Source organism: Marmota monax, unplaced genomic scaffold (assembly GCF_021218885.2).
Source record: "Marmota monax isolate L192 unplaced genomic scaffold, Marmota_monax_Labrador192_F-V1.1 WCK01_AAM20220418_F8-fsc00030, whole genome shotgun sequence".
Taxonomy (NCBI): Eukaryota; Metazoa; Chordata; class Mammalia; order Rodentia; family Sciuridae; genus Marmota; species Marmota monax.
The window spans coordinates 1989030-2013319 of NW_026691988.1; the positions used below are offsets into that span (position 1 = coordinate 1989030).

At 36.0% G+C, this 24290-nt stretch overlaps 1 protein-coding gene and 1 long non-coding RNA gene across 4 annotated transcripts in view; one reads left to right on the forward strand and one right to left on the reverse strand.

Annotated features, from left to right (window-relative positions):
* The window catches only part of Arhgap18 (Rho GTPase activating protein 18), a 173241-nt gene that overhangs the window by 23236 nt on the left and 125715 nt on the right, over nt 1–24290 (reverse strand). For all 3 annotated transcript variants that reach the window (XM_058581090.1, XM_046449230.2, XM_058581096.1), the window contains exons 5-10: nt 19696–19862; nt 12677–12842; nt 10018–10109; nt 5682–5759; nt 2839–2998; nt 1161–1243 (exon numbers count right to left, since the gene is read on the reverse strand). In XM_058581090.1, coding sequence (XP_058437073.1) covers nt 1161–1243; nt 2839–2998; nt 5682–5759; nt 10018–10109; nt 12677–12842; nt 19696–19862 — 746 coding nt within the window. The remainder of the gene's footprint in view (nt 1–1160; nt 1244–2838; nt 2999–5681; nt 5760–10017; nt 10110–12676; nt 12843–19695; nt 19863–24290) is intronic.
* Nucleotides 1167–12359, forward strand: LOC131424386 (uncharacterized). Its single transcript, XR_009227290.1, has 3 exons — nt 1167–1609; nt 8201–8572; nt 11656–12359. It is a non-coding gene; the product is annotated as an uncharacterized LOC131424386 (long non-coding RNA).

The window sequence follows — 24290 nt, forward strand, 5'->3', positions numbered from 1 at the left end:
CAAACCTACCCTAATATTGCGTTCCAAGTCATGCATTTGAAAATCAGTAGAATAGAAGATTTGTTTCTGACATAGAAAAGGGAGAAAACTCTTTAGACATTCTCCTGTTGGAGAGGTAGTGCATTGCCCCTAGTCATCCTCATGGAAGTGCTTTATCCAAAAAAGTTGAATAGTTACGTTCATTCCAAGTGCATTAGAGAACTACTACTGCCCATGAACTTACAAAGAGTTTTTATAAGATGAAGAAAAAAAATTCTCAAGACTGACCAAATGCTGATTTTTCTTTACATGAAATTTCTCAACATGATATTTAACTTTAAATAGAAAAAAAAATGCAGGGAATAAAAAGGCAAGGGTCCTGCTCTACCTACATAAAACAATTTTCATGGTAATGGCAAAAATTAAAGTAAATATTCTCTCAAAATTATATATTGAAATCCCTTTTTCTTTTATAAAAGTTTATAATTGAGCCTTTATAACTACTCCATAAACTTTGGCCCTTGAGGAAAATAAATCAGTGTGGAACAATTCATACTGATTATAAGAGCCTCTAATAACACTTATAATAAGTGGCATTAAAACATACGAATATTAGAACAAATCATTTCAAAATTATATAAATCAGAAAAAAAGTCCTTAGAGAAATAACTAGAATTTGAGCTGGTTGATCTTTAGGCTAACAAATACTTTAAGTCACCATTAACAACTTATTTCAAAAACTCTACCCTTTGGAACTACAAAAGATCAACATCCTTAGGCAATAGTGGGTTGTATTTATATTAGTGAGTCTTAGGATTTTCATTTTAAATATTATTAACCTTATTAATACAAACTCATTAAACAGAATTTGGAAAATGTAGAAAAATAGGAAACAAAAAGATATCCATTGTTTCCATTAATCAAATGAACCTTAATCATCTGTTTTGGTAGAAGAAATGTTATAGAAAAACCTAAAATGCAAAACCTAGTAATATGAACAACCAACATAATAAGTTAATAAAGAATTAAACACTTTCCCTCCCCATCAGTCCTTAGAAGTCTTTTCCTTTTAAACTTCTACTAATCTTTCCAAGGTAAACATCACATTGTTGTACTGTAAATAATGAAAAATCACTATGCTATGTCCTAAGGGATATTTAATGTAAATTATCCCAGCTGACCTTCAGTGTGTCTCTGTTTGCATCCGGCAGGAGGATGACAAGGAGGTTCAGAGCCTGCAGTTGTTGCTTCTTGGTTGGAAGATCTGCAGATAGATTAGATAGATCTGAACTCTTTTCTTTATTGAATATTTTTCTTTATATTTTCAAGCAAAAAAGTTATTTGGCATAAACATTACAGTAAAATGTAAGATGCAACGACAACTGAGCAGCAAGCCTGGTTGAGAGAGTTTGTGGGAGATCAGTGGAGCAGCTGCCAAGAGCTTCCTCTCCCTCAGAATGCTCACTTCCAACTGTGATCATATGACGAGCGGCCTTATGTTTGCAGACACACAACAGTGCTTTGGAAATAATTTTAACTTCTGTGAGATAATTATTCCCCAATGAAAAGACAAAGAAGATTGTACCTTCCATGACATGGTATCAGGGTGCATCTTGTGTTTCTTTTAATGGTGAGTAAACAAATACATGGGACGAGTCCACTAATTTCAGCAGGAATAAGTAAAACAGGGTCTTGGAACACAGTTGGTGTTTAATATGTGTTTGTGCAATGAATTAGGAAACCAAACAGCAACTAAAAGAGTCTAAGAGCTACATTATAAACATTGAATCTATGATCTTCAGTAGTCCTCAACCCATTTAAGTAATATTTATGTATATTTAGAATCATGCCAGCATTTGTCAGCAATAAATGTGGCCCTTTAATCTATCAGGAGATGTATACAAAATAACACAATTTAACCATTAAAAAATATTTTAAGCAGAAGATGGTTTCTTCTGTTTAAAGATGAAATCTGTTAAAAAAAATACTTCTAAACATATTTCATGTTTCCCTTATAAATTTTGAAGAAATGTTATGGTACAAAATGACTCATGAATTCATCTCAATATTGTATGCTTTAAGAATAACCTGGAACCGTTCTGATTGACATAGTAGCTCACCATAATTATTAACAGTGCCCCTCTTTCACTCAAAAGTGTCCCAGTCTGGAAGCTAAAGATATGGTTGCTTAAACATGTTGACAGCGTTCTTTCTTTTCTAATGGACTCTCAGAGTAAAAGGGATAATTGTGCCGGTACATAACCCTTATAAGATCGCTGTGTTCCCTGAAAAGGGAATCAAGAACTATAACAGACATTAACTTGGAGCTTGACCAAGACCACAAAATTGCAACATACAACAAGTCTGTGTCCTCCACCAATGAAGCAGCAAAGTGCTCTGTCCCATGCTTCCTCACAACAATTTCCAAATTTAATTTTTCAGGGAAAATGCTCACAGACTCTACTACATCTCCTTGTGCTTTTATGACAACTGTTAATCCACAGCTTCTCCTGTAAGTGTTGCTTTTAACACTTGGCAAGAAAAAAAAAAAAAAAACGCATCAGAGATCTTCTGCAACTCCTATTAGAGAAGTACTTAAGTTTCCGGGTTTTAACTTTCAATTGTATTGTTTAAATGCCAAGCAATTAACCTGTACCCAAAGAGAACATCCTGTAGCCTATTTATGCAGACATGTATATTTGTAAAAGAAAAGGGAAACAGCCTGAGGTATTAGAGCACCTACCATCATCCATGAGTCAAAATGTGTCTACTTGGGTACACCTGGTTAGCTGCCTCACCCTGCCAAATGCATTTAAAACAACATAGATAGCTCTAGCATCAAAGAGGGATGGCACTTACTCTGCACAGCCTGAAAGGCTCTGAGATACTCTACGCTGAGCAGGGGTTGGGGCAGCTCCCGGATGAAGAGCTTCAGCAGGCTGGCTGCGTCATGCTGTTTGACACTTTCCCAATTAAATGTCCCTTCATAAAACTTTGCTTCTAGTTCTTGGCAAAGATTCTGAAAGACACAAGGGGGGCGGGGGGATGGCTATCAGTAAGTGCATTTTTCCCCTGCTGAGAGTGTGATATGTTTTCTGCTTTACAAGAATTCCACTCTGAGAAGACATATTGAAGTATCAAAAGTCAATACTTCCTTTACTCAGAAAAATACTATCCCCACCTCCACCCCAGTTTTACTTTACTAAGAAAAAATTGTACCTAAGGCCAAGATTTAAAAAAAAAAAAATTACTCAAACTTTAGTAATGAAAGAACATAAAAATTACTTAAAAGTTAAAATAGTCCTTCTATTTAGGGGCTTCACCTAGATACAACAATTCTTCAAGATATTAAAACAAATCACTTAAAAGAGACAATTAGTTATTTATAAGTGTATTTGTGTAACAAAATGCATAATCAATCTTTGCACCCTAAAGCAGAAGATCACCTCTGATTAGTCACCTCTGGGAAATGGAAAACCAAATCCTATAGCAAACAAGGCATGAAAATACATCAATATACCCGTCTTCAAATGCAGCCATTCTGCTTTCAACTAACTCAAGGGAGCATTCCGAGTCCACTTAGAATTGGAAATACCTACTCATTTACCTCACAGACTCTGCAAAACTTGCTGGCCAAAACTACAACTAATAAGTCAATTTAGTTTAATGATCACTACTTTCAACATGCCTTTTTTTTTTTTTTTAATAAACACCATGGTATAAATTCTATCGTGTCAGAAATCCTGTCAAAGTTTGCTACTTCCTTCTATTAGGTGAAACCAGTCTCCCACAAGATGGTTTTTATTTTCCTTGTAAGGTGACTTTTATCACATTATCTCTTCCCAACAAAACCCCATCCTCTACCTTCGTTATTTTTATAATTAGTGAAAAGTATGCAAGTAAACTTAGAAATGGAGATGTGAGAGCAGAGGGAGAGAAGGAAAAGAGAAAACAGAAAAAGGAGAGAGGAAAAAGAAAAGAGGGAGAACCAGTAGGGCAGGGAAGAAAAGAGAAAAGCAAAAATTTTGCTTCTTATCGTTAAATTATTTGTAATGGACCAGCTGCTGCATAATTTGGTGGATGACAAGAGGCTGGGTTAACCCAGCTGAATCTTCTTAATTGGCCGTTGTAGAAATTACATCTAGTTGTCTTTCTGCCAGCCTTCCCATCACAAAGTAAAATCCACATATATTCACTATTTCTGTACTAAAGTCAACCTGTCTTGGATCCTGTGGGGTTGCCATCATGCTGTGCTCATGAGGGCCCAAAGGCTTTGAACTGTCAACTGAGAAGCACTACTTGTGCTGACATAAGTAATATGAAGCCACATTACCTGTTTCCATTCCATTGTAAGAGAACCCATTTCTCAAGAGCTGATCCCTGAATCACATACAATGCCCATGATTGACTGGTGAACTCGCCGTAGATGTTCATAAATGCAGAAAGACATCGGCAAGTTATAAAACTTACAAACAAGGCAAAGCCTTTCCAGGGACCTCTATGTACCAGACATCAAACCCAGGGGACACAAGCTGAAATTTGTCAGCAGGGTATGTCACATTACTGGAATCCTATTAAAATGAGATCACTGTGTAGGAAGAGCCAAGTTGGCTGAATCTAGTGTCTTGGAATAAGGAAACTTATCACTAGGTGATGCAAACTGTGGAATACATGAATAGTAATTCCAATCCTAGTAGTACCAAAGCCCAGCAGTGACAAGCAACGGCAGCATGCACCCACTGAGCGTCATCTCATCCTGGTCAGCTCTGAAGTTGTCAAATAGGATAATAGGACTTAAGGAAATGAACAGAGAAGATCTCTTCCCTTGATCATATTTATTCTTAGAATTTCAAATTCAGTCAGACAATATCTAGCATGCGAGCAGTTTCTCTGCGCTATCTCAGTTCAGAATCAAAGCTGAATTTGAAAGATAGGGTAAAAGAGATAGTAAATGACTGCTAACTGAACATTTCTGCCAGGTGAATTTTCTAGATGTAGTTATAGTTACAAAGAACTTCCTTTAAAAGCATGTCTTCTGGGAGACATATGTAGTACATCCTGCCTGCAGGGTCATTCCATTATCTATTGTGCAATCACTGGAAGTTTTATCCCCCAGAACAGGAGTTGGAGCACAGAGTTGAAAACAGGAGGGTGCACAGGACCCCAAGGAGACAAGAAAAGGTAAGGACAAAGGGGGATCCAAACTAGGAAGTCTGGGAATCCCCTCGCCTCTTTTACCAGCCAGACTTGCATCAGCTGGCCACAGAAAGAAAAGGAACTGTGATGATAGGGAGTGTGGTTGGGACACTCATTCTGCCAGCTCGCCAACACTAACAAAGTATGGGGACTATTGTCAAGGGCCATATTGTGCCAGAGTCTTATGTTCCTGTAAAAATAAAAATAAAAACTCAGTTGCTATTACTCATCCTGATAAACCTATCACCACAACCCCCTATTAATATTTTGAGTCATCATGTTCTCTTTAGACTAGTGTTATTAATATGGCAATTTTGAAAAATAAAAACTTAAAGAGAAGGGATTGTAGAAAACCTAAATATAAAGTGAAGTGTTAAGATGTTTTATTGTTTTATTTTATCCACTTAGTTAACAATAAGGGGTGGGGAGGACAAGTTGGCTTTAAAATGCAAAAGTATAATTAAACAATAAAATTGTACATTAACAGAGCCAAAAGGTTACATTACCTTGACTCTAATGGCAGCTCCAGGTATTCGTAAGAGGCCTTCAGTTTCCAAACCTCCCTCTTCAATTTGAGAAATCAGCTATGTATAAACAGAAAAACATGCTGATTTTGATATCTGTAACAGGTACATTTTAACATCTGTTTCATATATAAATAAGTGAAAGCTGATTGCAATGACATGTACACTGGATTTTATGAGGTTTTGAATGCTAATGCACCACCACAATTCAAAACAATAAGTCCAAGAACTAGTTATAATTTAGAAAAAGTTGGCTCTGGTTTTACTTTGCAACAGAAGTGTATAATTTCGCACAACAGCTGTGGTACTCCAAACAAACAGAGAACGAAGATGTTCTTTGTTTAAAAGCAACCAAGAACATCCATTTCTTCTGTTTTTCCAGCAACATATTCTGAAATAAAATAAATTCTATGAAATTCTAGTATCTGCACAATGACATCACATTTTTAGTTTGTTCCAACAAAGAACTACTTACAATATGAAGAAAAAAAATTCGTTTGCTAATATTTATTTTTAAGTCTTTGATGATAAACTTGAATGTTCTTAAATAGGACTTTTAAATCAAACCAATGGCCAATGACTACACATAGCTTTCTCTTCTGGAACCCCAAAATAAAGTCTTTTTTGTTTTCTTTCTAAGGATGGAAGCCAGGTCCTCCCACATGCTAGGCAAGTGCTCTCTACCACTGAGTTATATATCCCTAGTCCTTTCTGACACAGGGTCTCACTGACTTGCCCAGGCTGGCCTCAAACTAGCAATTTGTTGTCTCAGATTCTAAGTAATTGGGATTGCAGGTAAACGCCTCTGCTCCCAGCCTTTATTTTTAAAACTATAAGGCAAATGGGGGAAGTTATGGTGACAAACTATTTATTGAAAGCTACAAAGAAGACAAGAGTGGTCAGTTTCTTGGTAGGGTGATCTTCCAACTGGAAAACTAGAACCCACATTTCCTGGGTAGCACACAAATTGTTGATGGAGGTATTCTGTTATTTTTAAGGAAATCGATTCCACATCCTCAATTTAAATATAATGCATTTATTAGCATCCTATAGGTTTCCCCTCCTACAACCTACCCACTTTCCCCATTAGCCTTCTCTTACTTCATCAGACAGAACTAGTCTGCCTCATGTGTAATCTCAGTATAACATCCTCAGCATATCCTAAGGCATAAAATCTTCCAGAGTACAAAAGAATGTTTTTCAGGGAAGACTCCTTTAGTCATTAACCAAGGTGCCATAAGCCACATAGACCTGTTTTTATCTTGTATATAAAAAGTGCCTCTTAAGAACCAAACTAGCTGTCATAAAAGAGCTCCTTTGACCTGAAATCAGTTCTATTAGGGTATGTGAACACTGGAAGCAATGGCAATTTTTCTTTAATGACATCACCTCTTCTATCCTTGGACTAGGTGGTGGCTAAAGGATGCTCTGATTTTTAGGGAGCTGGGTTAAGAATTAACCAAAGAATAGTCACAAAATTCTCCTAAGGATTTATTACTAGATGAAGTATCTTTGACCAGTTGAAGTAGTATGTGATTTTTTAAAAATTAAACCAGAAAACTTTTCAAAACCACATTGTTCAATGGATAGAAACTAAAAAAAAAAAGAATAAAGTATTTAAAACCAGATTTATAAATATTCAATGAATAATTTTCATTTTATTTCACCTTGTAAAATTAACAATAAAACAAAATCATGTTAGATTATAAGCAAATTAGTTTTTAGTTTCTACTAAAAGCATAGTTTCTATGCTTTCTCACTTTCATTAAATTCAAAAAAAAATGGATCATGACTTCTAAATAACTAAATGAGAGCAACATCTGAATTTTCAATAGTCTAGACTTTTTTATTATTCTCAAAAACTGAATTCTGGCATCTGACAGAATTATATATGTGTGTATACAATCTGAATTTCATATTTTCATATTTCTCACTTTGAAAATCACATTTTTTACCATCACATATTACATTATTAAAATATACTATTTTGCCTTCCTTTTAATTTTCAAGACTTAAAATAGATAGAAAATTATAATATTGATCTATATAGTGAATATGCTAGTTTTAATAATTTATCTCATGTTCTATAATTTATCAGTAATTCACAGCATTTCTCAAAATATATAGTATAGATTTATGATAACTGAAAAATGAACTCAGGCTTTTTTGACACAAAGTATGCCTAGTACGGCCTATTAGTTTGTCAGAACACTGGATCTGCTAACTAAATTATAAAGTGGACTTTTTCCATTAAATTAAAATTAACAACATTTTATTTTTCAACTCTTTATGAGAATATGGTTTAAACAAAGTGCCTCTGAGGAAAAAATAAATAAATACCAGATAACAACTCAATGGTAGTAGATAAGCTCTGCTAGTGGCCTTTTTTTTTGGGGGGGGGGGGTATATTTCCTCAAACATTAAAAGTATAATCCTCTGAAGATTGGTAATGAATCTCTTTGTAGATCAGTGGTTTCTATTTCTTTCTTTTTACAAAACAGAGGGAAGACCCAATTGAGTTGTCCAGCTGATGAATCCAAAGGCACTTCTCATGACAGACCACTGTGATTTGCTGCTTACAATTCAGAGGGGACACAAGCAGATGAGTGTTACCTACAAGCAAACTCTTCATATGAATGAAAAGCTTGGAGCTATACCACCAATACTTCATTCTAGCAGGCTGCCAGAGTCTAGAGAATGTTGAAGAGAAAATAATGAAAAGTAACTAAATAAACTTTAACAACAACGACAACAAAATACTGTCAAGAGAAATGACAAAGGGAGATTTTTCTCAAGGGACCGGATACCATGCTCAGCCTGGTGAGGAAGCATCATCGAACCTTATGAAAACCTAGGCTCACAGAACTTCCCTGGTATGATGATGTCTTTGTGTGTCCACTTGGCTACAGTATCCAGTTATTCAGTCAAACACTCATCAAGATGTTGCAGGGATAGGATTTTTTCAGATGCTATTAACATTTAAATCATAGTTTGAGTAAAGCAAATAACCCTCCAGAAGTTGGAGGGCCTTACCCAATCAATCGAAGGCCTAAAGGCAAAACCTGGGATATTCCAAAAAAGAAGTTCTGTCTCAAGACTGAAGCATGAACTCTCACCCCAGGGTCCAGACCATTTGCTCCACATCTGAGGCTTGCTAGCACCCATACCTAGCTGACAAAGTTCTCCAAAGTACTTCACTTCATATCTTTCTGCATATATCCCATTGGTTCTGTTTCTCTGCAGAGCCTTGGCTAACACACTTAGGAAGCATGCTGCTGAGATTCCCGTTCTGAGAAGCCATTTGTCTATAACAACTCACATCTTTTCTTGAGACTAAAAGAATTTGTCAGTAACCGGTATTTGTTACCCTCTTTCTATTAATCACAGGAAGCATTGACCACTATTCATACAGATACAGGTTCTGTAGGCAGTGGCTGTCAGAAGCTGATGAGTAGGATAAACCGCACAACAAAGTTCATCAGGAGAGACAGAGATACACGGGTTTGGTGTAATGGCAAACAAGAGCAATAAAGGCCACAATGCTAGTCAGACAGGGAAATGACCAATTTGGCATAGACTAAGTGCCAAGATTAAGCCTTAGGTTTGGATGAGTCTGTTGGCCTAGTCAACTGTGAAACCATTTCTCCTGTCCCTAGAGATTTCAGAAACTAATATGCCTGGACTGTTGCAAAGTATCCGTAACGTGGGTTGTCCACAACTGATCTGATCTGGCTTCTTCAGCGTGGCTTCCTAGCTTTTATCAAATGTAATCTGTGCTTCAGGAGCAATGATGGCTCAGAGGTTGGGCTGAAATTTTTTATTGCTATAGATAATCCCCTTATGAATAATTGAGTGTTGACTACCCAAGTGATTTGATAGTTTAGTAATCATTTTCTAATTCTACTTTATGGTTTCTTTGCCTACTTTGGACATAGGCACTGGTAAATTAAATTGGACATCCTCACTGTAAATAGGAAAGCTTGGGAAATACATACAGGCATGAAATATTCATGAAGATTCAATTCCCTAGAAATTTATAAGCAGTTCTCACTCCTATGTATTATAGAATTGAAATCTCAATTATACAAAGCCAGCTAATACAAGACAGGAAAATGATGCCCGGTGATCACAGTTACAGTAATAACACAGAAAGCATCACCATGAAATAAAAATTATGAGCCCTCGAAACAAATTTGCTTCCTGAATAGAAAATCCAAGTACCACAAAGTAAAAGAGACTATCAATTGAAACTATAGTATATAGTATAATAGTATGAGTACAAAAAAAAAAAAAAAAAAAAAAAAACAGGCCTACTTACTTTTTGAAAGATCAAGGGTATTCGAGTTCCAGGCACTTTTCTCTGATCTTGTTCTAACAATGTGGCCAGTGGAACACCAAAAAGACCAGAATCTGCAACAAGAAAACAAAATGTGTTTGTTTCCATCAATTGACTAATAATAATAAATACAAAAAAAAAATGTTAAGGCATAAGATTTCTGACATTGTCATTCAATCATGCAACTATTTATTGAGTACCTACTAGGAAAAGGACAAAACTTGGCCGGCCATTAGGTCAATATAAAAATTGACCTTGCCTTATGGAGAAATATAGCAGCAAACAATGTGTTAGCTTGTTGTTACTGTGACAAAATGCCTGAGACAAACAACCTAAAGGATGAAAGATTTATTTGGCTCATAGTTTCAAAATTTCAGTGCATGGTCAGCTACCATCATGGCATAAGGACAAGGTAAAACACAGCTCTCACCTTATGATGGCCAGAAAACAAAGAGTGGAATATGGGACAAGATATAGTCCCCAAGGGCAGAACCCTAAGGCACACCTCACTCCCTTCAACTAGGCCCAGCCTCTGAAATTTCCATCACATCTCAATAGTCCATTAAATTGTGAATCCATCAATGGATTAATCCATAAAGTCAGAACCCTCATGATCTATTTACTGCCCCAAAGCCCCAGCTATGAACATTGTAGCATTGGGAAACAAGTCTTGAGCTAACACATGAGCCCATAGGGGATGTTCTAGATCCAACCAGAACACTAAAGATTGCAAAAAAAAAAAAAAAAAAAAAAAAAAAAATCACTGAAATAATTAGAAAAGGGAAAACTGCTACAAAAGGAAAAACAGACTCCTGGGAGAACATATAAATATTCAAACAATTTACTAAAGTTCAATCAAATTAAAAGTTATGGCTGAAAACCAAGTATTACTCATCTCTTCTAAATTGACATTTAACATTCTACAAAACAGCTAAGTATCAATAAATGCCATTTTGAGAAATAAGCCAACTTTATGATCCTATTCTACAAATGTTTCCACTTAAAAAAAAAAAAAACAGTAGATATTTGGTATTCTTAAATTTAAATCTGTAGTTTTTTTTAAAAAAAATATAGTCAGTAATCATTCCAGAAGAAATGATAGATAATATCATTTATAATTTTTGTAAATTACTATCATATGCCTTGACTTTGGTAGGAGCAGAGTTCTTACCCAGAACCTCCACCGCATCCCCATCACTAAGTGGAGAATTACCACAGATGAGATACTTGGTTTTCAGCCATAACTTTTAATAAGTGATGAAGATTATTTTTTGCTGGATGTGGTGGCATACACCTGTAATTCCAGCAACTTAAGAGGCTAAGGCAGGAAAATCACAAATTTGAGGCCAGTCTCAGCACTTATATGAAGAGGGCTTGGATGTAGCTCAGTAGTACAGTGCTCCTGGGTTCAACTGAAACACCAAAAAGACCATAATCTGCAACAAGAATTTTTTTTTTTTTTTTAAATACTGGAATTTCTACTGTTCCATTTAAACTGTGATAGCTTTAATAAGAACAATACTTCTCCGCTAGAATGGAATCCTTAAACAAAAACAAACACAAAAATCATGAGGACTAGGTTACAGTTATTTAAATTATATTTCTATCTTTTAATTGCAGGTTTTGTGATGAGATTCTAGAAAAGCATGTGAAGTCTTCTTTCTACACAAGAGACTCATGGAAAAAAAAAAAAAAAAAAAGAGCACCTTTTAACCCAGAAATTCACCATTCCAAGCCTCAAGCTAGAAGATTCCTAGGAACTGAACATGGAATGTGGTCCACCGTGGGTCCACTATGACAGAGGACCTGAGGGAAAGACATTTCAGTCCCACAGAGAAACTGCCGCTAATATTTAAACCAGGTGACTACTTGCCTTGGCTAATGTTACCATAGCAACTCATAGTCCTCATTCATGGTGTCCCTTTAGGAGGCACCTTTCAGGTTAAACAAGAGGACAAAGAGTCCTACACAGTAAAGCTTTGTCAGTAGAGAATTATCTGGATTTCCAGACCAATAAAACCCCAGAGGAACAAAAACCAAAGATGTATTCATTCTTTATCATGCTACGAAATATAAATTCTATTTCTGTAATAGGTAAAGCAAGCTGCTTACAAAAGAAAAACTACACATATATAGGATTAGTATCATCTAGGGGTACCGTATATATGTTACAATGACATTCCCTTAATAGGATAAGAACTATTTTAAAAATGTAGTTACAACTCATAGGTAAGTGAACAAAGCGACAAAATACTAACTACCCCAGTATTTTCTAGCCAGTGATAAGTGAGAGTCATAATTTAGGACCAACCAGCTCAAAGTCATTTTTCAAGATCTGAATTTGAAAACAAATGTTTTTTTAAAAAATACACAGTTTTCAAAGGAGAAAGCATAAAGTTATGATTCTTTGATTCACAGTTTCCTTCCGTGAGAATTATTTGATTATGCCTTTATTTTCTATAGTCTCTAAGACACAGTATATTTTTATCAAGTTACTCAATTTTTGAAGGCAATGTTTTAGAATCTGAACTCCAGATGTATTTGCAGATGTTGCTTTGATACCTGCCCCCAAGAATACTGCTAAAAATCCATTTTGCTGCTTTAAAAGTCAGTCTAACTATTATTTCTATTTGAAGGTTACCTTTTGTTTTGATTTTCACAGCTTTCTGTTGTTTCAGCTCGACACCCAATACATCATAGAGAGCGGTCAGCTCAATCAGGGCTAAATGGCAAACTTTCTTCATGTCCTGGGGTGCAAGGTCACCGACCTTTGTGGTGCCTGTTTTATCTTTTGGCAATCTGAAATCCTAAAATAAATACAATTAATATAGTGAAAGCTTACAGTATCTAACCATTTTTGTAATGCAGGAAGAAAAAAAAAGCATAACTCTATAAAGAAGTCATACTCAGATTAAATGACAAGGACAGCCATGATAGAATTTTCCCTGTCAGATGCAGAGTGAGTGATCCTGTCACAAGGGGTGTGGAAGTTCCAGAATCTGACAAAGTGAATGAGATCATGTACTGGGAGGGCTCCTATCAATACTACAGGTCAAGAGAGTAAGCCCAGAAGAGAAAATGACTACCAGTTAGTGGTTCTTTAAGAACCAAAGATTAATCAAGCATATGCCTGTAATCCCCCAAAACTCGGGAGACTGAGGAAGGAAGATGGAATGTTTGAGGCCAGCCTGGGCAACTTAGTGAGATCCCGTCTCAAAAAACCAAATAAAAAGGGCTGGTGGTAGTATACTCTTGAGTTAATCCCCAGTACCACCCAAACCAAAGCAAAATTGGAAGTTGAGGGATAATCAATGGGGTGGGGTGGAAGAGGAGGAATTACATGATATGATGAGGATAAATAGGAAGAAGAGAAATAGCAGCATGAGTGTGTGCTTAGAATGTGCCAGGTACCCTTCACATACATTGTGTATCTTCTGTAAGTAAAAACATGGTAAGATTGGTAAAGGCTACAGGGCATGGGATAGCAGCTGGCATGAACTTTAAAGACAGCCTGTCAGTCATCCAGCTGCTTACCAGATATGCGATTTGGCAATTGCTTAATCTCTCTTTCTGCAAAATGGGAGGAGAGGGAAGAGAGAAAGGAGGAGGAGAAAAAGAAGGAAGCCACCTAATTTAAAGTGCTGTTGTGAGGTTTAAATGTCACTACGTCCCAACGACTTTTATGTGGTTGCTCTTATTAGTTATCATTATTACTTTCACAGCTGAATACACCAAAATGGAGAGGTGCCAGTCAGGACCACAAGGAAGTCAGTGATATTAGCTGTTTTATGCACTTCTCAAATATCATCTAGTACTCTTAATGTTAAACTCATTATATATAAGAAAACAAGCCACAAGAGGAAGAAAAAGAATTTCTTTAGCATATTTAATACATGCTGCAGTCTGCCCTGTTTGCTGACTAAACCAATGATCATTTTCTAGCAGTCTGATAAAAAATTATTTCATTAGATGACATCGTTGAGGTTTACCCTTGCCTTCTTCATTTAATTGCCAAAGATGTTCAGTTGATTCCCTTTTATTCTCTCTGCTGATTTTTGTCATTAACATCTCATGGCCTAAATATTAATATAAGCAGCAGGTTAAAGCATGGTATCATGCAGGTCCCCAATATTCTTTTCAAGAGGTTTAGAGGTCAAACTTATTAATTCAAAAATTGTCAATTCTTATAATAATTAATATTAGTTGAATAATTAATTTTAATAATAATTAAGACACTGTTTTGCCTCTCCTGCTTTCATTTTCTCCTGAGTGCAGAGAGAAATTTTCCTTTGGTAAACGATGTAGACCATTGCAACAGATAATGCAGGAGGAGCTGACCTACTAAGGCCAAATATTAGAGATGTGCTAAAATTAGAACTATGCCACACTTCTCAATTTTTAGTTCTAAAAACACAAGGCCATTTTCCATTTTCAAAAGGGCTTTTATGTTAATGGTAGCAATTACTTTAAACAGACTTTGTGTGGCACTAGGGATTAAACCTGGGGGTACTTTATCACTGAGCTACAATCCAGACTTTTTTTTTTTTTTTTTTTTTTTTTGAGACGGTCTTGCTAAGTTACCAAGACCGGTCTTGAACTTACAATCCTTTTGCCTCAGCCTCCTTAGCCACTGGGATTCCAGGTGTGTGCAAGCTACTATGTCCAGCTAATTTATTTATTATCATTATTATTGTTGTTTTTGTTTTATTATTTTGTGCCACGGATTGAACCTAGGCCTCAAGTATGCTAAGCCCATAATTTACCACTAAGTTACACACCCAGCTCCTTAATTTAAGTTTGATATAAACATCCATAGGTACAACCCACATAAACAAAACCTCTTTGAGGGCCTCAATAATTTTTAACAGTGGTGAGACCACAATTTTTGAGGGTTACACTGTCCCCTGAAATCTATAGCCAATTTCGTTCAAGCAAACTCAACTCTGAGAGCCTTAAAAAAAAAAAAAAAAATCCACTAAAAAGAGAAAAGGTATCTCTCTTAGCTTTGGGTAATCTATTTTTGTCCTATGAAAATATTGAATAAAATAAGAACAGACCTCATGGAAGATGGAGCCTAACTGAATTCCCAGCACTGATGTGGAAGGCCTCCATAGTGCTGGGCACAGTGGGTGAGTATGTGGAGCTGGGCACAGGGGGCAAATCTGTCTCCATCGCTTACTAGCTATGTGACCTCAGGCAAATACCACCACTTCTTCGCCTCAGCCTCTTTACCTGCAAGATGGAATAATGCCACGTTCCACCATATAAAGCTATGGTGAGGCACTCATGGCATATAGCAAGCACTCAAAAAGGGTTAAGTATTACCACTGTGTCTTTCTTCACAGAACTTTTTTAAATAATGTCAACGATTCATGGTTTTCCATTAATAAAAAAATGACAAGATTCATATTTACTTTTTACTACATTCTGCCAAAGTCTCAAAAGGGTAAGAATGACTATGGCGGTGTTGTAAGTATGGAAAATGAGGCCTGGTGGAAAGGGTTAAATGTGGCCACATGGTCAGTGACAAAATTACAGATGCAAATTAAGATCTCCTCAATCCCAAATTCATTAAATCCAGTCCTCCCAGCCCCATTCACCTGGCAGGCAGAGGGCAGAAAGCAGCAGGCAGGAGGAAATCTAAGTTGGCAGGTATTGATGTAGGACTGGGAGCTACATCTTAATCACCTCTTGTAACCCTGTTGTATCGTAGACCTGGCACATTTCAGGAGCCCTGCCACTGGTCTAACAAATGAAGACACTCACACTACAGAATGAAAAGCATATACTCAAACATCACACCAACGTTTTGATATTCTGATTTTGCGATTTTTACTAAGCTTTACTTTTTAAATCACACAAAACTTGTCACATTTTTCTCATGCATGGCCCTATATTTACGCTAATGACTTTGTTTTCTGAAGGGCTGAGCCAACCATATTTACCAACCATTTACACATTTTTAAAAAGTCCTAAATGTTTCATTAAAATCAGTTGTTTTTGGGCTAATAAGCCAAACACATGTAATATAATTATTGAAGTACTACCCAAGGTAAATGTTTAGAGAAACCTGAAATATTATTAGTTCAAACATTTGATTTACCTAGCAATATATGTCATGAGCTTATTTATTTATTTAAACATTGTACTTAATGAAGGAGTTAGTTCTTTACCCCAATGTTTAATTCATAGCAGCTGCTTTAAATATTTATGAAGTTTCCTGTCATTTTTGTTTAGTTAATAGACTAGATGGCTGAGTTCCTTGGTTAAGAGAAGACAGTAGAATTTCAGCAACAGAAAAGTTCTCTACCTTTGAAAAATGTGCTTAAAGCAAAGAATGAAATAAAAATTTTCAAAAAATATAAGGTCCCTGATTCCCTGTGTTTCATAAATTAGCTAGGGAGTTCTCCCTGATGCTCCCCCTCCTTTGTAGGCCTTGCCATACAAGGTAGCCTGCAGGCATTTCATCAGTAATGATGAACTTGACTTTCCTACTACTCAGCCTAGCTTCAGCTTGGAAAGGAAAGCAAGAGAAAAGTGTCAAAAGCTTAGTCACCAAAGTCAAGCCTTAGCATGCCTGTAACCTAACTGGTTTTCTCATGTGGAAAATAGGGACAATGCTTAACCTCACAAAGATCTTTTGATAGAGGAATGAAATAATTGCAGAGCATAATTCCTGATATATACAGTGTAGTAGCTAAATTGTCAAACTACAGTATCTAAAAGATTATAAAACCTGATCTTCAAAATTTAAGAGAAGAAATCTGAATCCACTGAGAGATCATAAAGAATTAAAACAAAGCCTGCTCAGTGCTTTAAGAAAAAGGAAGTGCATATGAAATGCGGTCAACAGGATAGCGCATTACATAAAGGCTATTGCTTATTTACAGACTCGGGGAAGCAAGGAGTAAAAATGGAACTTAAGGTTTGTTTCTGCTCAGACACCTGCTCCTGAGTGGTGATTATAAATATTTACTCCATCAACCACACTAAGGACTTGCAGAAACTTTACAAGATACCTAGGTCTTCTGGAAGGCATGCAGAATTTTAAAATATGGTTGTAGAAATGAATAGATGCATGTAGGTAAAAACAAAGTCAGACAAATTAGTAACATCAAATGCATGCTAATGATAGTATATCAGTAGATTTCAAGTAATTTATGTAACATAAGTTCATGGTTAGTAAAGACTTAACAAGAAGCATAGGTATAGAGGTAGGCTCTAAGGAACAGACGAAGGTTTCCTTGGCAAATATAGAACATAGAAAAAGAAATGTCATTCTTAAACCTGGGACATGACATGAACAAAAATCAATATGGTAAGTGAACACAAATTAGTTTGTAAAACAGAATAAAATGGTAGAGCAAGTCTTGTTTTGAAACTTTGGGCAGAGATTTTATTTTATTCCGTTGTTGTAGTCAACACTGTCTTCATTCTGTTTAGATCATGCTAACCTTATCTTGTATTCTTACTGATGGCAGTGTTAGCAATCGCTATTCTTCGCATTAATGTGGAATAAAGGAGATGAGTCTTTAAGTGACATTCTAAATATGTCACCTGCCATTTCCTGAGAACCACAATTCTCAGCATAAAAGATACAGATGTTGTCCTGCTGTCTGAAAAGCCTTGAAAATGAGGACCAACCCAGAGACCAAATAGGCCTTGAGTTCCAGTCATAGACAGGAAAATGTGTTTCTACTAAATGAAATCAGAGTTCTCGCTGAAAAACACAATTTTAGGTCTGGAGTACAAAAATATGCCAGATAAGCCTGGGAAACTCTGTCTAGGATCACATCAAATATGTATGGATCCATGAGTTAAGATGCTATTCTTATAAAACAAACACAAATGGTAATTGATTGCTGGGGGAAAATCCTAGGGAATCAAAAAGTTTTGAAAACTGGTAAATACATGGAGAAAGTAACCATTTCAAAAAAGTTTTTTCTTAAAAGAAACACCCAAAGTAATAAAGCAAAGACAGATGAAAATATTGGAACATCAGCATTTTCCAACCATGAATAAACTGTATTATTGACAGCAGCTGTTAATTTCACCAAAAAAAAAAAAAAAGACAACCAGATTCTGTGCGCCTGCTGAAAACAGGTAACCACATATCTGAAGTAGTCTCAACAGAGAAGTTGAACCTTAGACCGATACATCTAGAGTCAATTATAAAAACAATGGAAGATGTTAAATTGTAACATAGGGATAGGATTAGTCACAAGGAGAAATTCTCTATAACTTAACAACCAGGTGTCTTCAACAAATACATTTTGAGGGAAGGGGAGAGAGTAGGATGTATGGAAAGACAGAAAGAACAAAAGAGGACATAGAAAGGTGAGAGAGAGAAAGGAAAATAGGAGAAAGAAAGCAGAGGAAGGATGAGAGGAATAGAGGGACAGAGGGAGAAAGAGGAATATGGGGAAGAGAGAAATGAAGGGGGAGACTTAGAGTCCCAAAAGACGTCAATCAATTGCAATTTAGGACCTTGGTTCCTGGTCCTCAAACAAACTCTACAAAAAGATCAAATTTCAAATTGTTGGACTGGCTCCGTGGTAGAGAGCTTGACTATCATGTGTGAGGCACTGGGTTCAGTTCTCAGCACCACATTGAAAAATAAATAAATAAAGTCATTATGTTTAACCATGACATATTTATTTATAAAATCCAAATTATATCAAATTTCATGAACACTGTTCTAGAGATTTGAAATTAATAATCGTCAGTGTTTTTAACACATGGCAACATGAACATGTGTTTTAAAATGTTTAAATTTTATCAACACAAATATTGACAATATAATTCAGATATGGTTCACAAAATAACACAGAATAGACAACTAGATAAGGATATGGCTAGATTAGGATTGACCCTGGACCAATAAATGTTGGGGCTGGGAGATGACTAGGATTCATTTTATTCTTCCTTTTAATTGCATGTGTAAAATTTGAACAAATAACTACTTGTATACATGTATATATACTTATATACACATACACACAAAATCTATCTGCATACATACACACAGAAAGATAGATGTGCATGTGGACATATGTATTCAGTAGCAATGAGAACACTCTACACAGAGAACTGGGATTCTAAATATAATTTACCGCTAAAAGGAACCAGAGCTTTTTGAAGACATGACTACTTTCAAGTCTAAGGGGAAAAAATTACAAGGTGATCATAGAACATTTTGTCCAGAAAGTTAAGGAAACAGACAAAAATCAGAAAAATGCTCTGGGCTCTTCAAAAATGTTAAAGGAAAAAAAGGGGAAATATCTCAATTCAAGAAAACCGGAAAGATAAAACAACCAACACAAAAATATCCCTTGTTCGAATTCTAATGGGTATGCAGAAAGGGAAAGCTATAAAGGATAATCTTGTAGCAACTAGAGAAATATTAATATGACTCTATTAAATATAGCTCTCTCTTCAGTGTTCAGTTTAAGTATTGTAGCTGTTCTGTATGCCCTTGGTAATCTCAAGGTATACACAGATAAAGATACAGGAAAGGCTATATATTAATAAGGGTTGATTCTATCAATGAAGGGCAGGGCGCTGCTGTATCATGCTTTCAACTTAGCCCTGGGTTCTAAATTTTCATAAGAATCTGATAAAAATGTTTCTGTTAGTAACAACTGGACACGTGCTACTTACAGGTAATGAGGCATCATTGCTTTCACTCTTCTGAGTTTTCTCCTCTTTCTGGTTGACTGCTTGCTCAGCAAATGACACCTCCAGGTTGATGTCTGTTTCAGAGGCAGGCGTGTCCTCAGGCACAGGGAGCATTAGCTCTTTATCACCAAGGGGGGTAGATGCCTGGTCTGGGGGAGGGGAGGACCCAAATCATATACTTGCTTTTTAAATTTTTTTTTAAACTTCCAATACATTGACTACTTAAAAACCTTTGAGAACATTACTATTTTCTCCACTCAAGAATTAAATATTGGGGCTGGGCTGTGGCTCAACGGTAGAGCCCTTGCCTGGCATGTGAGAGGTGCTGGGTTCGATCCTCAGCACCACATAAAAATAAATAAAGGCATGTGCCCAACAATAACTAAAAAAAAAGAATTAAATATTTTTTTCATGGTAAAAAGTATACTCAAGGAATCCTATCAAAGGGGTCAAGGGGGACAAAAAATAGAGATAACTGGAAACTATGGTCCAATTGTGGAATATTTGAGAACATAGCTCTTAGATGGGGTCCAAATACAAAATGCAGCTGGGAGATATCAAACTCTTTAAAAAAAAAAAGTGAGAGAGAGGTAGAGAGAGAGAGAGAATTTTAATATTTATTTTTTAGTATTTGGGGGACACAACATCTTTGTATGTGGTGCTGAGGATCGAACCCAGGCCGCACGCATGCCAGGCGAGCGCACTACCGCTTGAGCCACATCCCCAGCCCCGATATCAAACTCTTGATGAAAAATCTCACAAACTTAATAGTTGCCATGTTATTTTATTCTACACTGAGGAATTAAAAGAAAAAGAAGAAGTCAGAAGAGTTGTAATCTCTTAGAATTAGCATTTAATTTCGTCACATTGCAAGAGATTCCTGGAATAAACCTGTTCCACACCCTGCTTTTTCTTTCTGGAATGTTACCTATCATGGTAGAAATTCCAAAATAAGAGCTAATGCCAAAAACTCACTGTGGCAGACAGTTACCAGGAGGTAACTGGTACAGGAATCAACAGGTTTTCAGTCTGATTTTATCAAAGAGCATAAAAGTCCCTACAACTATCTACCCTAGCTAAATAGGTTTAATCCATTTACATCAACATTTCAAGGATATATAGTGTAGCACATTTAACTTTGCTTTGGGGTTTTTGATTTTTTTGTATGTGTTTGCCGATAATCCTCCTGGAAAGAATTCACATTCAAAACATCTGAGGAAAATGCAAGCTTTCATTGTTGGTGCTGTTCTTTTTAGATATACATGGCAGGAGATTGTATTTGACATATTATACGTAGACGGAGTAGGACTTACTCTAGTTAGGATCCCATTTTTGTGGTGGAACATGATGTGGAGTCACATGGGAAAATTATGTTGGATTCATTCTACTCTTTCCTGTTCCCTTCCCTTCATTCCCCTTTGCCAATTCCAAAGAACTCCTATTTTTCCCTTCCCCCAGAAAATTCAAACTTTAAGCTTTGAAGGAAATACTTCTAAATTTGACCATTTGGTACATATTTGGTTTTAACACATCTCACATTAGAAAAACCCAGGCACCAATGATGGATTGTTGACGTTATCTTTGAAGAGGTTTGATTCATGATAAGAAGCTCTGAATTAAAAAATAACTTACATAGTTCATTTATAAGCTTATATACTAACATCCTCATATAGTGGCAGAAAAAACTGATGGAAGGCTAACTTAAAAATATGAAAATGCACGCCATATATACATACTGGTATTAAAAGTCTACTGCTAGTAAAAACATTGCATTTATACTCATTTTGAAAAAAAAATTGTTTTAATCAAAATGAAATTAAGAAATAAATATAAATATATTCTTATTCACTCCCATTATATAAGCAGAGTGGGCTCCTGTGTGGTAATGAGGGGATCTCAGCTCAGAAAGGTTCTACCCATGGCTTAATTCTCATGTTGCCATCTTGAAATCTGAATAAGCCACCTACATTTTCTGTTTGCATTGGTCCAACTGGCCCAGAGGCATCTCACAGTTAAAAAAAAAAAATAAGCATTTATCTGTGTTGATTCCAAAAATAAGAATGAATTTAAAGCTAATTAATATTATTGGTGACATCTGCTACCATCTTTGTTTTTCCAGCCTGCCTGCAATAACTTTTTTAAAATTAAAATATTTGTAAGTTTTTATGGTTTCTAAAAATAGTAACAAATGCCAAAGCCCAATTCTATTTTCCCATTGGTTTATTTGGCTTTATGTTTTACTGTGAATATGTATATTGATTTCCTAGGAAACCATTCTAAGAGAAAAAAATGATTAGCTATTTTCTTAAATTAGAAACTCCCTTTCAGCAGCTGCATATTTGTGAACAAAAATTTTAAAACTACACTTCTCAACACAATACATCCAATACAAATGGACTGTTAAACTCAAAAATAGGTAATTCTACTTAAATTAGAACCATTTAAAATATATGAATCTCCTCTAGAAACAAGGCAAAAATAAAGTATATTAAAGACTCAGTTTTAATGGTAAGTTAAGGGAGACCTTCAGGAAAATAATTATGGTGATAATAACATCAATAATTATAGGGACACTGTTACAGGAAATGGGTGGTTAATTGGATAAGAAAAGTGATAAATCTATTCTCAAAAGAGAAAATCTAAAAGAGAATGTTGAAGTAGACCTTTTGGCACTTTAAAGTTCTCAAATGTAAGAAACATAATTTCTTTAATTTATCTTCCCTGGGTTTTGAAAAGGACAATAGCACTAGGTTACAAATATTTTGCAAATCTCCCCAAAGTGTTTTAATTGTTCAAAATATTCAGAAATATCTTATTTTAAAAAGACTCTTCTTCCATGGAAATTTAAAAAAAAAGAAGAAAGTATACATAATAATATGAAAGTTTTTTTTAAAAATTAGAAATGTAATTCCCAAATAAACAATCACTGCCCTTTCATAGAGTTGTCCAGTTTGGTTAAAAGTTTAGGTGAATACTTAGTGATGGATTGATTTGAAATGTGAAAACCCTTGCAATCTTCATATTGACAACTTTTTAATTTGCAATAAGTATCACAGATTGAACATGTCGGAAAACCCAAGTGTAGGGAAAATACTTAAAATAGACTGTCACCCATGCCTTCATATCTTAACCAGAAATAGCCCTACTTTGGAACCCCAGCCACAATTTCCATGCACATCATTCTGAACCTTCTGCTGTTTACACAACACTCCTGGCTCCCTGGCTACTGCCCAGAATAGGTGTGGTGATCACCACTTGGTGCCATGGACAGGGGTGCACAGGTTCTGCTGTTCTTATTGGACACTCAATGCCCACTGCTTAGCATTCCAATGAAAGCACATGTAAACCAGGCAGCATGACTGAGTCCTGTTGCCCTTGCCTGCTGCTGTTTAGGCTGGAAAGTGCTTATATAACAAACTTGTCTTCCAGAACTTTTGTTGATATAGCCTACATTATGATCTCTGACAATGGAGAAAAACACAAAGCAAGGACAATATTGTCCTCAGTATCTGTTAAACAACTGCCAGTCACTCTTCCCCAAGGCCCAAAGCACACTGACACTGGCACAAAGGTTTGTCTCTCCAGAAGACTTGGCCTTCCTGCAAGCCAGAGATGCCTATGCTCGCTAGCTTGTCATTTTGGTGTTTGCTGATACACAGACTTGAGGAAACACTAGGAATTTCATTCTGAAATAGCATATAGCACTACCAAAAAAAAAAAAAAAAAAAAAAAAAAGCAAAACCCATCACAGAATAGCGAGAAAAAGCAAGTGCACCCCCTCCCCCCCCCCCCCCCCCCCGCCACTAAAGGGGATTGAACTCAGTGGTGCTTTACCATTGAGCTATATACCCTAGCACTTTGTACAATTTTATTCTGAAACATGGTCTCCCTAAATTTCCAAGACTGGCTTAGAACTTGGAGTCATCTTTCTTCAGCGTTCCATGTAGTTGGGATCACAGGCATATGCCACCATACCTGATGGAGCATGGGTTTTTATAGCTACAAATATGTGTGTATGTGTGTGTACACAGACCTACACACCAGCACATGTGTGCATTTTTTTAAGGTAGGGGTGCAGGAGAAAAGTTTTGAAAAAACATATGAAAGAAAATGATGCTGGATGCTCACTGTAAAATGTCTCATACAATGTAAGCCTAATGCATGATTTTTGATACCTGGTCTCACTTACTGAGGCCTGCCTCAACATTGCAATAATCCTGCTTCGGCCTCCTGAGTAGCTAGGATGACAGCATGTGCCACCATGCCTGGCCTAATGCAGGATGTTTTGTGGGAAGATTAGGAACACTTCCTAGTACTAGGTTTACCTGATACCCAGTCCCCATCTCCAACAACTATTAACTGCAACACTATTAACAGTGTGAATGTCCCAGATGCTAAGACTGGAGAAAATGAAGTTTACCTTTGTGATAACAATTAAGAACTATATTTTTAAGCTTAAACCTATGACCTTAATTTAGAACACATTTCTTTTTTTGTAAACAAATGAAATAACTACGTTTTTTTTCTTGATAAATTCTAACGAAGCCTTAATATTTTTTTCCATGCTTTGAATATTC